This window comes from Astatotilapia calliptera, chromosome 12, assembly GCF_964374335.1.
Source record: "Astatotilapia calliptera chromosome 12, fAstCal68.1, whole genome shotgun sequence".
Lineage (NCBI taxonomy): Eukaryota > Metazoa > Chordata > Actinopteri > Cichliformes > Cichlidae > Astatotilapia > Astatotilapia calliptera.
In genome coordinates, this window is record NC_137433.1 from 16,152,191 (window position 1) to 16,166,251 (window position 14,061).

General features: G+C 39.6%; 1 protein-coding gene across 4 annotated transcripts in view; it reads left to right on the top strand.

The window, feature by feature from the left end:
• The first annotated feature begins 552 nt into the window (after positions 1-552).
• The window catches only part of pdlim2 (PDZ and LIM domain 2 (mystique)), a 32,536-nt gene continuing 19,027 nt past the window's right edge, over positions 553-14,061 (top strand). The window contains exons 1-6 of one of the 4 annotated variants that reach the window (XM_026187846.2): positions 553-1,338; positions 6,420-6,483; positions 7,907-8,038; positions 9,867-10,018; positions 12,596-12,659; positions 13,091-13,242. In XM_026187846.2, coding sequence (XP_026043631.1) covers positions 7,946-8,038; positions 9,867-10,018; positions 12,596-12,659; positions 13,091-13,242 — 461 coding nt within the window. In that variant the 5' untranslated portion in view covers positions 553-1,338; positions 6,420-6,483; positions 7,907-7,945. Of the gene's footprint in view, positions 1,339-6,419; positions 6,484-6,934; positions 6,978-7,906; positions 8,039-9,866; positions 10,019-12,595; positions 12,660-13,090; positions 13,243-14,061 lie in introns of those variants that run through there. The other 3 variants (XM_080287482.1, XM_026187845.2, XM_080287481.1) reach the window with 3 other exon arrangements.

The following is a 14,061-nucleotide window of genomic DNA, read 5'->3' on the forward strand; positions in this document are numbered from 1 at the left end:
TTCCATTAAGAATAGCTTCTTGACAGCCACTTATCCACTGAGACTATTTCTGATGAGTCTTCAGTGCACAGCAGATGGATCAACTGAAGTGCCAAATACATCTCACCGTGTCAGATCTTCACTTGGTTTTTTCCTTATTTCTAACATGACTTACAGATACTGTTCATCTGCTGTAGTGGTTTTTTTAGGCTGCCACCTGTCCAGTTTCCTCAGATTTTATTAAGGACATTGCACACCATGCTCAGATTTGCTAGGTTTTTGGCTATTAGCCCTTTCAGAATTGACCCATTAGTGCAAAAGTACAAATTTATGCCTGTCAAACTGTGTTATGTTTGGCAGTTTTCAAAGATTGGGCTAAAGAAATGGGAACGATGTGTTATTGCAACAAGTTGCCAGTAAAGTAAAACATACAGTTTAAAACTTTGCTAACTTGTCTGTTATGTGAAAAACGCAACACTCATCCCTTAAGGCAGGTGGGATTTTTTTAATCCTTGGGTAAATCATAGGTCCGTTTTAAGTGCCTTAGATAAGTAAATTAAAAACAACTTTTTTCTTTAAAGTGGTCAGATACAAGGTATGGACTTAAAAACGTTAAAAAAAAAACAAAAAAAAAAAACAATGTCCGATGAAAAAAACTGAAAAACTCTCAGAAAGCCTGGAGAACTAGTCAAAGTCTGGCTGCTTAGAAACAATGTATTAGGGGGGGGGAAGGATGGCTCGCGACTTTTGCACAGCGTGTCCCTCAACATTAAAGCAGTCCAAAGAAGCTGCTTGTGATTCTAAGTTTAACCGAAGCGACAGCCTCACCGCTAACGTGAACCAGCAACCTGTTCAGTCTCAGGTGAAAGCCATGACACTCAACTAGCTGCTTCGAGTGGGGGCGCGTGCCGTTGTGCTCTGCTCCGTCAGCAGGTGGCGCGTGAACACACACAGCGCAACCACCGTGTTTTGTTTCGGGTTTTTTTTTTTAAACAAATGATTCAATTATCATTGCGGTACACTCCTCTCGCCTGCTCCTCCTTGATGTGACACGCCCTGGGCCGGTAACCATGTCATCGTTTTTATTTTGGGAACGGCACATGGCTTCTCGAGCTCATACCATCACTGTTACAACTACGCGCGTCGTCACAAGTGGTGTTCACGCGTGCCATCCTCTCATCTGACTCAACACTCCAGAGACACAGACTCGGCGGGAGTAGCAGTGGAGCTTTTCTGTTTCATGTTTGCGATTTGGTGACTGGAGTGAGCTGTGACCTGTCTTGTTTTTTTTTTTTCCAATTTATTATTTTTTTCCAAACAGGTGGGAAAAGAACCTTAAAGCCTACTACATTCAGTTTGGTAAGTGGCTACAGCGACCTGAACAATTTAAACGGCTCTCAAGCCTTGTAGCTAATTAATTTCATTCACGCAGCTTAATTGTGACTCTCAATACTCCTATTTTTCGGAGGGGTGGTGGTGCAGTTTTTTCCCCTTCTGTTGCAGTGTTTGATTTATAAAACGTGACTCATTATGAGTCTAAATTTGTCATTAGGTATCTGTTGTATGGAAATATTAGAAAATATGAGGTAGAGCAACACACAGGGTTTATATGCAAAAGTATATTAAAGTTAAAAGTGCACGGTACCAACGTGTGAGCTGTTGTAAGTAATGATGCATGATCCGAGTGGAAATCAGTCTAACACAATAGATGAGCCTAAAGCCACAATGTGCATGTTTCCAGCACCTACTGTAGATTTTCCATCCCTCCCGAGTTCAGAGAAGCAGATTTTTTTTTCTTTTTTTTTCTTTTTCGCACATTAAGCAGTCATGCTGATTTGTGGAGAGGCTGAACCAGGTGCAACCTCAGGAAGCTCTAAGTCAGTATTTATGTCACATTAGCCGGCTGCTGGTGCTATTATCTTCCCTCTCACTTCACTTAAAGTGGTTTTAAAATGACCTGGCTGTGTGAGCGGATGAGAGGGTGAAACTGCTGAGGAGTGCAATCCAGAACAGTCACAGTGAAACAATCGTGTTTTCAAATCTCCATTGCCTGCTGTCTCTATACTTTAGCCTTTCTGATTGTGTCTGCTTGCCTTTCATGTGCCTGCTCTTTATACTTTTCCTCTCACTGTTTGTTTCCCGATGGTTTTGCTTTATTTGAGAGAACTCTCTGACAGGATAAAGTCATCCAGAAACCCAGAAACGGTCCACTGTAATTTTGTACCAAAGCAGCAGCTTTTTAAGAAAACACACAGAAAGGGCCAGGTCATTACTTCTAACTCGGAAAGATATGTTGTTTGTTTTTACGATCGCACTGAGGTTTTAACTGAGCCGAAGTAACGTTTTCTTCTTTTTTTCGCCTACTTTTAGTTTTAATCCTCCTGCCTTGCTGTAACTTTGATTTTTGTTCAACTCAGATGAACATGCATGCAGGAAGTCGTTTTTATCTTTGGTCTGAAAGATAAGTGTGGGTTGTTTTTTGTTGCAGAAGTTTGTTTTTCAGTTTTAACTGAGCCAGAGCCAGAGTGGTGGTTTAGACTGTTATTTATTTCACTTTACACCAAGATTTATGAGCCGCAGGATGTTCAGCTTTCTCAAAGGTTCTCAGTTGCCTCGGTACCTTTGGCATGCAAAGAGCACCACAGTTGTTGGTGTGAGGAGCCAGAAGGTGAAAGCAAAGGATGTGGTGAACCCGTTTGATTGCTGAAAATCTGCAAGTGAAAATGTAAAAATGCAAAGAGCAATAATGAAAAGGGACAAGTACAGCCAGTGTCACAGTATTCGTTTCAATTCTGTCAGCTGTATCAGTGCTGCCACAAAGTGATGAATGCACTTTGGTAAGTGGTGGATGTTATTAGATGCTACATTGCATTAAGCAACACTTTTAAGACCATAATAATGTGAGATCAAATCCACTAGCAGCATCCACCCTTGAAAGTTTTCTTATTGAAAAGGGAGTAAGGCATTTTTCAGGTGTGTTTCATTCCACAACTATTTTGGTGACACATCGTAGCCATATGCAACAATGCAGAAATTCACCAACCAACACCCCATTTGACATCACATGTTATTGTTTGATATTCTCTTCATCTCCTTAGTGATTGCTGGTATATATCTGACCAGATGGGTATGATGTGCAGAATGTGCTGAATGCTACTGCTTTCGACTTATTGGAGGGAGAGGCTTGCCACTGCATTCTTTTCCTTTTTATTCAGTGGGTGTGTGTGTCCAGGTAGGTGCCAACCTGTCAGTGTACTTTGTGACACAGGTTGCAGACTGCATCGCTGACATGAGATTGTGGAAAGTTCACATTGGTGCACGGCGACCTGTGAGAGTTTTGACAAGTGTGTGATTCATACCAGGAATATTTCCCTGAAGCCACAGGAGTTCTTTTAAGAGAAAGCGTTCCTTCACATTAAAGAGCTTTCAGTTGAATGTGTGTGTCTGCTATGTTCATCAGCCATTGTTTATTTCACTCCAGTGGATTTTGGCACAGCTTTGACAGAAGAAAAACTGTCTCACTTAAGCACTCTAGTGATAAAAGAAAGTTATAGAGCCAAAGTAGGTGCTCAGTTTTGGCTGTCAGACATTTTACTGTACAGGGCTTTTAAGTTGGATCACCTAGTGGCATATAGTTTACACGAATATTCGATTTCCAGTGCTGTACATATGGTAACAACTTGTTTTTCCAAAATATTCATTCCTTGAAATAAATGAGGTGTTAGTTCTCAGCTTTGTTATGCAAAATGATGGTAACGGTTTCCTGTTTTGGTGTTCACAGTTTGCTCTGTCTGCTTTGATTTAATGAATATCAATGCATCTGTAAATATGACTACTGGTTCCCATGCCAGTGTCAAAATGGTGATCAAAGTTAATGACTCACCCTTGATGAGTCATTGTAATACCACACTAAGACACATGATTTCAGGCCTGTGTCAGCAGGTTTCATTCAGCCTAACTGCCCATAGCAACTTGTTGCTTACTAAATAGATTGCATATCAGTTGATGTTAATGTCTTTACACTGAAACCTGCATGTGCCTGATTTATCATCAGACACTGATAAAGACAGCTACAGTCCTGCAAGACTTTGCTCTCAGAACATAAGCTCAGTGTGGCAAACATAAGCTACGTGTAACAGATTAGTTTCATGATGTATGTCATACAGTAACTAATATTTTATTTTTATAATGTAAAAAGCAGCTGTATCTATTGGTAATATCAGAAATGTTTTATACAAATGATACATTTTAAAACTACTTTACATTAAACCCTGAAGGCATTGCACAGGTACAGCCAATGAATCTTGACTCTGACATTATGAAAGGCCTATTCTGCCCCTTTGTACTGCTTGTAACCGTGTTTGCCTGTAGAGAGCACCACTCAGAGATTGCAAGTACCCAGAAGCCTTTAACATATAACTCCTAACATCAGTTTCCTAAAGTGCTACCTGATGATAGCCAGTTTTCTTGTTTTGTCTTAAACAACAATGTAAAACCTCAAGATGTCTGGTTTATTGCTGGATAGTGCAGCAATGTTTAGTAGCAGTTGTTAGACAAACTTTAAAGTACTTCTTGGGGGTAAGAACTGATCCTCTACACACTTTCAAATTCTTTTTCTTTTCATGTAATAATCTTAACCAAAACTTAAGTTAATGAACAAATCATTTAAGTGCTAAAAAAGTAGCAGAAACGATGACGGCTGCATTTAGGAATGTGAGGCAGAAAGAATTATGTGACCACACCATGTGGTTTGTTAATGTGAGTGGAAAAAGAAAAGGAATGTGAAGCATTCAGTAGGATATGGACAATACTTTGTGTTGCTACCTGTTTGCAGTGACAGAATGTGATTAATAAAACTTTGGGTTGTCATTTATGTTGATGACTATGCTTGTTATCTACGAGTGGGACAGAATCCCACCAGTAACAGGCATCAATTTGTCAAACACCTGTTTAACAAAAAAGCTGTGATGAACATTTTAAACTGCTCTGAATACCCCTGGTCCACTCGATGATGCTGGTGTGCTCCATATGGAGCCTATAATGCTAAGTGGAAAATTGGTCTAAATGGCCAGTAATTTCATGAAACTAATCAGTTGTTAGCTGTATTGTTGCAGACTTTGAAGTGCCCTTCTTAAAACATAATTTTTACCAACATTGACTGTGACATTTGATAAAGTAGTGTTGTACTGGAATACAGTAATTCTTGCTGGGTGTATGCTATGCAGTTTGAGTTTGTTCAGAAAATTATGTAGCCTGTAGTAAAAAGTAATCTGACTTGACGTCTCACTGCTTGTTGTAGCAACAGGCCGTACGCAGTTAAGTTGTAAACCTGTCTATTGTATTAATTGGAGGTGAGAGGGATCGCTTTCTATTCTCATGCACACTTCCAGCTCTTTGTGGCCGGTGCTGAACTACAAGCTATAGAAATAGCTTCATAACTAGAATTCTTTTCATTGTGTTGGGCGTATTGAATTGTGCTGCAAAAACTGGCCTGGCAGCAATAGCAGTGAGATGTCACCAGAAGAGAACTTACCTTTATGTGTGCTGGCACCTTCCCAGCAGTAATTTCATGGACTAGAGACATTTCATTAAACTGTGTTCAGCAACACAGCCTATTTAAAGCTCATCAGTCACCAATTAAACGCAGCACATGACGAGCGTGCCACTTATCTTCACCGCCACAATGTGTTGTCGTCCATCTCCACTGCCCCCAGACTTTCACCATACTTTCCCTTTCCACCACAAGCATTTTTATGATGCAAACAGTGAATGTTTACACAGAGAATTAGCAGGTTTCTCGGACGATAATGGCCTCTCTATAGGAGTAGTTGTAGAGACTTATGGAACTAATTGACACCCCCGGAGGCTGGGAAAGTTTTGGACAGCAGCTCTCTGTCATTATCACTACTGCACTTATTTCTGGCCACAGCAATTAAGAGATACTAATGATGGAGAGCCCGCTAATTGGCCCAGACTGTTAATGAGTAACTGGGTCTGCATTGCTTGTTCCAAACTCTTGTGGAATGTGCGTACCATGAAGTGGGCCAGTGTTTGGAGGGATTCAGGGGAGTAGCATGGCTGCTGTCCTAGATCCACTTTACTTGGTCTGTGATTTATGTTATTGTATTTTGCACAACTCTGTTGCTTGTGAAGCTCGCACGCAAGAATTTCACTCGCATGTGCTGTACCAATGTACCTGCACATGTGATGTGACAATAAAAGTGATTTGATTTGATTTCTCATTGTCCTGCCTGTTTGTCATATTTTCACGATCTGTGATAAGTGCATTATGCAATCACTAGCAGTATTTGTTTACTTTTTTTTTTATGGGGACCTTGAGTAACATCGCTTAAGATGAAAATTGACGTTGTTGGAAAATGTACGTCACAGGGTGTACAGTGTATAACGTACTATAGTTGGCTCATATCTGTTTTTTTTAGACCTTATCAGAAGATTTGCTGATACAGTCACAGTGTGCAATCAGAGGTGCTACAGACTGTGCAGGTCAGCATATTTCACACTCTGTCACTGAAAAGAATTACTGTGGTTAAAGAGTAAAAACATCCATAGTGTTATTATAGAAAAATGACAGTCAACAATAAAGTGTAATTTCTGTGTTTATTTCCAGAAGCTTTCTCTTAGACTGAGCCTTGTGTTATGAGTTGCGTAGCAGAGAATAGAAAAGAGATGCTACTTGGTGTTTATTTTTTCTGTTTGATCGCAGCGGTCTATACTTAAAATAGCTTATGTCATGAGCTGCGTGTAGAACTATATATTACTTGTTGCGCTAATGTCTTCACCGCTTTTTCTCTGTGAGATGAGTTTCAATGAGAAGCTGCAGCTGTGTGTGTGTTTTAGCAGTACGGGTGTTGATGCGTATATGACTGTAAGGGCTTATCTTTTCATCACATTATCACACTGCAGAGCTCTTTGTCTCCAGGTGAAGTCGTACTACAGACAGGCTTCAGTCCATTAGCAGAGCCTGAGAAAACCTGCAGGTGAATCACGTCTTACCAGTAACATCAGCACAAGAATTTTAATGCTTTAAAAGATATTCTGGGTTTATGCTCATGAATATTTCAGAAGTTGTGTAACTGATGATTAGTTAGTGCCAGGTTTTAATTACATTAGTGGAATCTACCCCAGTGTTTACTGAGATACATATTCACATATAAAAACTGTTGGTTTTACCTGCAATAACCAATTAACCAATAGTTGCTATTAGTTACCCTTTAATACTTTGCTGTTATCGTCTTGTCTCTTTGTGTCAAAGTACACAGAGATACAATGAGAAGAATTTTTGATAATGTGTTTATTGGGAAAAGTAAAGCAGTAAAAGCATTTTTTAAGATGTTCTTAGTTTCAGCAGACACTATTTAATCATGCTAATGGCTTTCTTTTGTTTAATACATAATATCACAAAACCAAAATAACTTCTGCATTAGAGTCCGTTATACAAGATTTGATTTTATTTATATATATATATATATAAATAAATAAAATTAATTATACACACACTCTACTGTACTCTAGAAAATAGTCAGTAACAGTTAACTATGTACTCTTAGCACATTCCACTGTACACTGTGTTTCCTTAGTCTTCAAAGAGCACTTGGATTTAATGAAACTATTTAACTTAACAAACGCTTTAGAAATGTTGGTCATGTGAATTTGGTCTCAGATTCTTTCCATTCTTATTTGATGTGGTTGGATAATCTATGTCAGAGAGGACTTAGGCCAGTGAAAGAAGCTGTGCTGGAGATAAAGGCCATCTTGTGCAAATGATCGCTGTCCTCTCCTGTTGATTGTATTTTGAACCTGTCTCAGGCATGTGACTTGAGATCATTAAGGCATGCACATGTTTAGGTCTGACATTTCTTATACCTGATGTTGTTTCTTTTATTTGTTTTTGATTTTTTTCTCCCAGAGTTTGGACAAGAGTGAAAAAGAAAGATCCGATCTCGCCATGGCACTAACAGTGAACCTGATTGGCCCTTCACCATGGGGCTTCAGAATATATGGAGGACGAGATTTCAAGAAGGCCATAACTGTATCAAAGGTATTTGTTGACAGCAGTCCTGACGCTGAACCCTGTCACACCTTATAATACCATACCCATTTTTTTTTCAAAACACAGACTGGAATGCCATGTCATGCAGTCAACTTCCTACTTGCTACGCCTCTTTTCTTGTCTTTGTTTATGTCCACTGCAACAGCATACCTATTTCCTTGACAACTGAACCCATTAGAATAGAATGGAAGTAGATTGCATTAGAAGGAAATCGCTGATTACAGTAGAAATGGAAGCTGAGGTGGGAGGTGAGAGGTTCCTGAGTTACAGCGACGTGTAAATGTGTGAGAATATGGATTGCCCTGTGAATCTGTGCACTTTAGCATGTGTGTTTTATTTTTACTGACAATATTTTCCCAGTTGGATGAAGTAGAAGAAGTGGAAACATTACTACTGTAAGCAGACATTCTGCAGTAAACACATCCAGGAAACTTGCTCAGACTAACTACATGCCAGAGACACCCTGTTCACCCGCACATCCTGGTGCTATATCACCATCTCAGCGTGTTTTGTTTTTTTTTTTTTGGCCCTGTTCACTGAGCCTCCCCTCAGTCCATAAAGGATAAGTTATGGCAGTGCCATGAAGAGGCATCCATGCTTCAAACAGCTGGAGTTTTAAGCTCCTTAAACTTCAAAAGCACTTTGTTTGGCCCCACTCAACAGCTTATGCTAGAAAAACTAGTCTTCTCATGAATAATGGGTCTGATTTTGTTAGTGCTATCCAGTAAACAACACCAGTGTTTACTTGTCTCAAATATCAAACGTATCCTGTGAAGTGACAAGAATTCCTTCTCAAACAACAACTTAATTACTGAAATTGGTTTGTAAAGTGTGTGTGAAACAGTTGGTCCCAAATCCCCAAGCAGAGATGTAGGTTTAACCCTCTGTAGTGGTTTGTGCTTGGCACAGAAATACCACGGATGCACTCTTTTTATTTCTGTTGGCCTGAAAGATAACGTGCCCTTGTTTTTCTTAAGCACAGATTTGGGAAAAGATCCCCCAGCTGATCTTAGTTTATGTGAAACCAGGCATGTCCTGATCAGAGAAGGCATGCAAAACTGTGGGTCACCACAGCAACCCTTAATTGCCTCTCAAGTTGGCCCACAGACATGGTACCTCTGCCTGGCTAAGTGGGCAAATGGCCTGTGACTGGCATTTACTCCACATACATTTGCCTCTAAAGAGGCAGCAGAGAGTGATAGGCTCTTTATTCATTTTGCTTTGCATTCTTTGTTTTATTGCCTCTCTCTGTTTTTAATTGTGAGGCAACACAGTTTGTGGCAAATGACATACTTTCTACTAAAGTTTAAGCTTCAGATTAAGTATGCCTGTGTGCTGGGTCACAGGGACCAAGCTGAGCGAGATCGTTTGGACCTTATATTTTGGCCCATTAGTGTGGAATTCCCTCTGATGTGGGGGCATGGTACTGACTCTGACACGTGGAGAGGCTGGTTGCAAAGGTCAGAGCAGTCAACCCATCGAGTACAGTCACACTAATGACTTCTCCCCAAGGGTGTCATGAATTCATCTGCTTGTGACCACTATTGGGAAATCCTGTGGTGTTTGTCGGCATTTACCGAGGGCTGACTTTTAGGAGAAGACATTTGGGTTAATTATGCAACAAAGTATGAAACAACTCTTCAGTGTCTTTTCTCGTTTATTCATTTGTTGTGCTGGAGGTCAGTCGATGTCAGGGTATACACACACTCATGGGATAAGTCAGAGATGTCTATGCTTGTTAGATAGCTTCCTAAAAAGTGTTGTTTTTAAGACCTGGGGCTAGGACTAAACTGGAGCTCATGCCTTTGTTCAACAGGTCAATGAGGGCGGCAAGGCAGAGCAGGCAGCCCTACAAGCCGGTGACATTATTTTGGAGATCAATGGAGAAAACACGGCTGATATGCTGAATGCAGAGGCCCAGACCAAGATCAAGAACTCCAAGACCTCTCTGCAGCTGGTGGTGGAGAGGTATGCTGACATGCAGATCTGAAGTAGGACTAACATTTGAGCTACAATGTCATTTTTTTTTTTTTGTGAATATGTCTTATAGACATAAAATAAACAAATACAGTGCCATGCAATGCAACAACATGCAGGCTGCATAGTCCCACATAGAGTATCTTTTACGTCTCTAATTTTCTCTGTTTGTGCCAAGACCACAGTCTCCCTAGCTTCCATCTTTCTTTACACCATTTTTAAGCACTGTACAAACAAAACAAGTGATTATAATCAGGGGAAATGCCAGCATGTATGAGAGCCACCCTACTCCCTTCCCTGGTCCTTCTTAATAAACTTTACTTTGAGATTTTCCTAGTTTGGATGACGGGAGTTGGGAACTAAGAAAAATCTTTCCCTTCAGTCGGAATTGCTCTTGGCTTGATTAAAGGTCCTCCCTGAGGTATTATTTGTTGTCACAGTTGCCTTCCAATCATTTTTTTTTTTTCATCTCTGTTATTACACGCACGCGCACGGGCGCGCTCGCACACACATCCTTTCTGGATGTCCTACGTCCATGTGAGTGAATTTTTCCCGTCTGACCTCATGTCTCCTGCCAAGCCAGAAACAACAGTAATTCTCCTTCGCTGCCCAAGACAGTGCCACTCTGTCTGTTAGCTGTCAGTGGTTACACCGAAGCTTCTGTTTTTAATTTTACTCATTTAGCACTTCAGATCTTTGACTTATGTTCAGATGAGCTCTCTTGAGGATGGTAATTGAGTGGCACAAGTCTTTAATGTTTAATGAGTTCTTTTCTTAGCTGAGAGCACTCTCCTTCCAGCAGTGATGTGGGTGCCCACTGAAGGAAGCTGGCATCAGTCTGTACTCAGAAGTTTTGTTTTTAGCTGTGCCTGATGTTTTAAACTGAGATAGTGGTTTATTGTTGGTCAGTTCAACATCAGATTAATCCCAGACATAGCTAACTGAATGTTTTCAACTGAAGGAGTAGCTACCACATTTCAAATTTGATCCTTAAAACGTTATACATTGCTTTTTTTTTTCTTTTCTTTTTTTTCCTGCTGGATGATGTTGACCCTTTTCTTCATGGAGCTAGCTTTTAGCGCACCTTTTGCTTTATTGTGCAGTAGTTTTCTTCTAATTTCCTGCCTTTTTAAAGTAAAAATGATAAATAAGTAAATCCAGGTTGTATGCCGGATTTATATATTTATTAATTTTTTTATAGAGAAAAGGGTAATGTGATATCAACAAACAAAAATCAGCTCTTGTTTATTGCCGGTTTCAATCCTTTTCAAATCTAGTTGTAGATGAAGTGTTTTTGGTTCATTTTCTCAGAGTGGTATTCCAAAAATTCACATTTTGAATTTCCAGATGTGAAGGCTATTATCAGTACGGGGTTTCAGATGCTGCTTTTGGGTCAGTTTTACATCTCTGTGGTTCAGAATCACACATTGTTACCACTAATAATTCTTCTGTAAATGAGACCTGTTAACCAAGAGCATTGGTTACAGCCTAAATACTCATCTGACTTCTTACCGTCCGTAGGCCACAGCTTCCTCTGATGTTTGATATACATGCTACAAAGTGGAAGTAATGAGTTTTTCAGGCGTACAATATTAATATCCTTCCTATGGGAAGAAATGTCTTACAGGGACTGGATCAGTTTTTGTCTTCTTGCCATCTCTTCTCCACACAGTATGTGGAGCCAGAGCCACTAGAGGTGTGTTTCTGGGTGATTTACCACAGGCATCCAGGCCTTCCTGTGTGCCTCATTAGCTCAAGCTCAAGCAAGAGGCAGGCAGCTTCTGGTCCTGCAGCCAGGGGGGCATTGTGTGTTTGCATTGGCGCTTCCACTACCCACATTTTCCCCTCCAGCTTCAGTGATAGACTTGCTCATAATGTATCTTCTGTTCAAGAAAGAAAAACAACAGTTGAAAAGCTGCAGAGAGATCAAGAGAATATTTTGTAAAGAAGGCTCTGCAGTAATCTTAAAGATTCATGACAACATAATGGTGGACACTTGGCAGGGCACTGACACTATTATTATTATTATTATTATTATTATTATTATTATTATTATTATTATTATTATTATTGTTATTTTTTAATAACTGATTATTTCGCATTGCTTTGGCTCTTTCTCGATCGAAATTGATTTTTTCTTTTCTCCATGTTTGTTAGAGAAAAGTCGGCAGTCCTATATAAAGTTGCACGATATCCCGTGTTGATGCTGTTCCTGTATCATTATAATAAAATTAGTCCGGGTCAGCATTGCAACAGACCATGGATGTCAATGCATTCGGTTAACAGGTAACCGATCAGGTGGCTGATGCTACAAACATGAGTAATCATAAAATAGTTATTATACTGGATAAATTAATCAAGAAAACACTGGAAACGTTTACATTTTGTAAGGGGGTTTTATGTAAACAAAGACATCTTTTCTTTTTTCCCCACTTTACAAAGTTAAGGCATCACAGTGTGTTTTTGGTCACTTGCAGTAAACCAGTATTATTATTATGATGCAGGAATGCAAGAGTTGATCAGATACACCTATAAAGTCATTTGATCTGCTGTTCTCTCTCTTTCAAGACCTGAAACTCCCGGCGTTGGACAAACCAACGGCACTCCTGAACAGCTCATTGGACGTTTCAAGGTCAGTGCTGAAGCTACGGAGTACTTCAACATATTTGATGTCCCGCACTGGACAGAATAATATCCATAATTGTCATGTTTTCTTTTTTTCTGTATATTCAAGTCATGTTGGTTTGTTTGTAAAAATGTGTAATGCATGTATACTGTCAAGATTCGTTTACATCTGTTTACAAGTCTGTTTTTCTGTCCACAAATAGCCGTAAAACCTTAAATCATTTTCAGTACTTGTATTTTACTGAGCTCACACCGGGTGTAAGAGTTCATCAAACAATATGTAGTGATAGATGACATGTTTTTGTGGTGACATTTCTCACAAGTACCTCTGTTGATCCTTTTACAGCTTGCATGGCCAAAACACAGGATTAAAGATCAAGTCATGTTCAGCTGAGTCTAATGTAGTAACATTTCTCTGATGTGATGTATTTTTTTTAGGAAACAGTAAAACTGAATCAAGATGAGAATCAAAACTATAGAGAGTACACCATCTCCAGCCCTGTGTCACGATCTCCAGGACCGTACTCAACAGATCGTCCTGCCAGCCCCGATACAAGGATGGAGATGGTGACACCAACCATCAACAAGAGGTAGTGCACTCATGCTTTTCAAATCACTGTGATACTTTATGTTTAAGCAAGTCCACTTTTCATACTTTTTGACATGCAAAGTTGTGTAGTTTAAAGAATTCTCTGCAGAGAAACATGAGTTACAGTTTTCTCCTGTAACATTAGAGACACAAAAAAGCATTTCCCTAAGCGTTAGCGGTCTAAAAAAGGAGATTTTTAGAGCTCCACATTTCAGGTGTATGTTTTTTTTTTTTGGGGTTTTTTTTTTTTTTTTTTCTTTTGTTACTGTTTCTTTTTCTTTTTTTCTTTCCAAAAATCCAACCGTTCACTTCCTAAATAGGCTTGTATCTGGACAAAAAGTCTGCAGCAAGTGGTCTCTTGACCAAACAACAGGCAAGCCAATAGGTATGGGAATAACAGACAGAAAGTGGAGCCATGGGATTGTGCTGTAGTAACAAAGGATATGCACAGGATATCACATTCCTCCGTTTGCATTCACGTTAACAAAAGGCAGAATGTGGAACATTCACCGCGGTTTTGTCTGCACTCGGACGTTTGTTGAACAACCTTTAATAGGCCATATTTCAAACTAGATTTCCTCCCTTGCATGCACTGGTAAAGTTTCCTGCCCAGGACTTGATTTAAGTATTAATATAATTTTTTGTTTTTGTTTGTTTTGGGGGGGGGGGGTTGCCTCATAACCTATTAAATCTGTATTTTGTAATGCAGTCCTATTGATTTATTAAATAGAATAAACTCTTTGGCACAGTAACTTGTAATGTGTATAAGGAAATAAAGTGCATAGATCATTCACAACAGTCATAAAAAAAAACCAATATA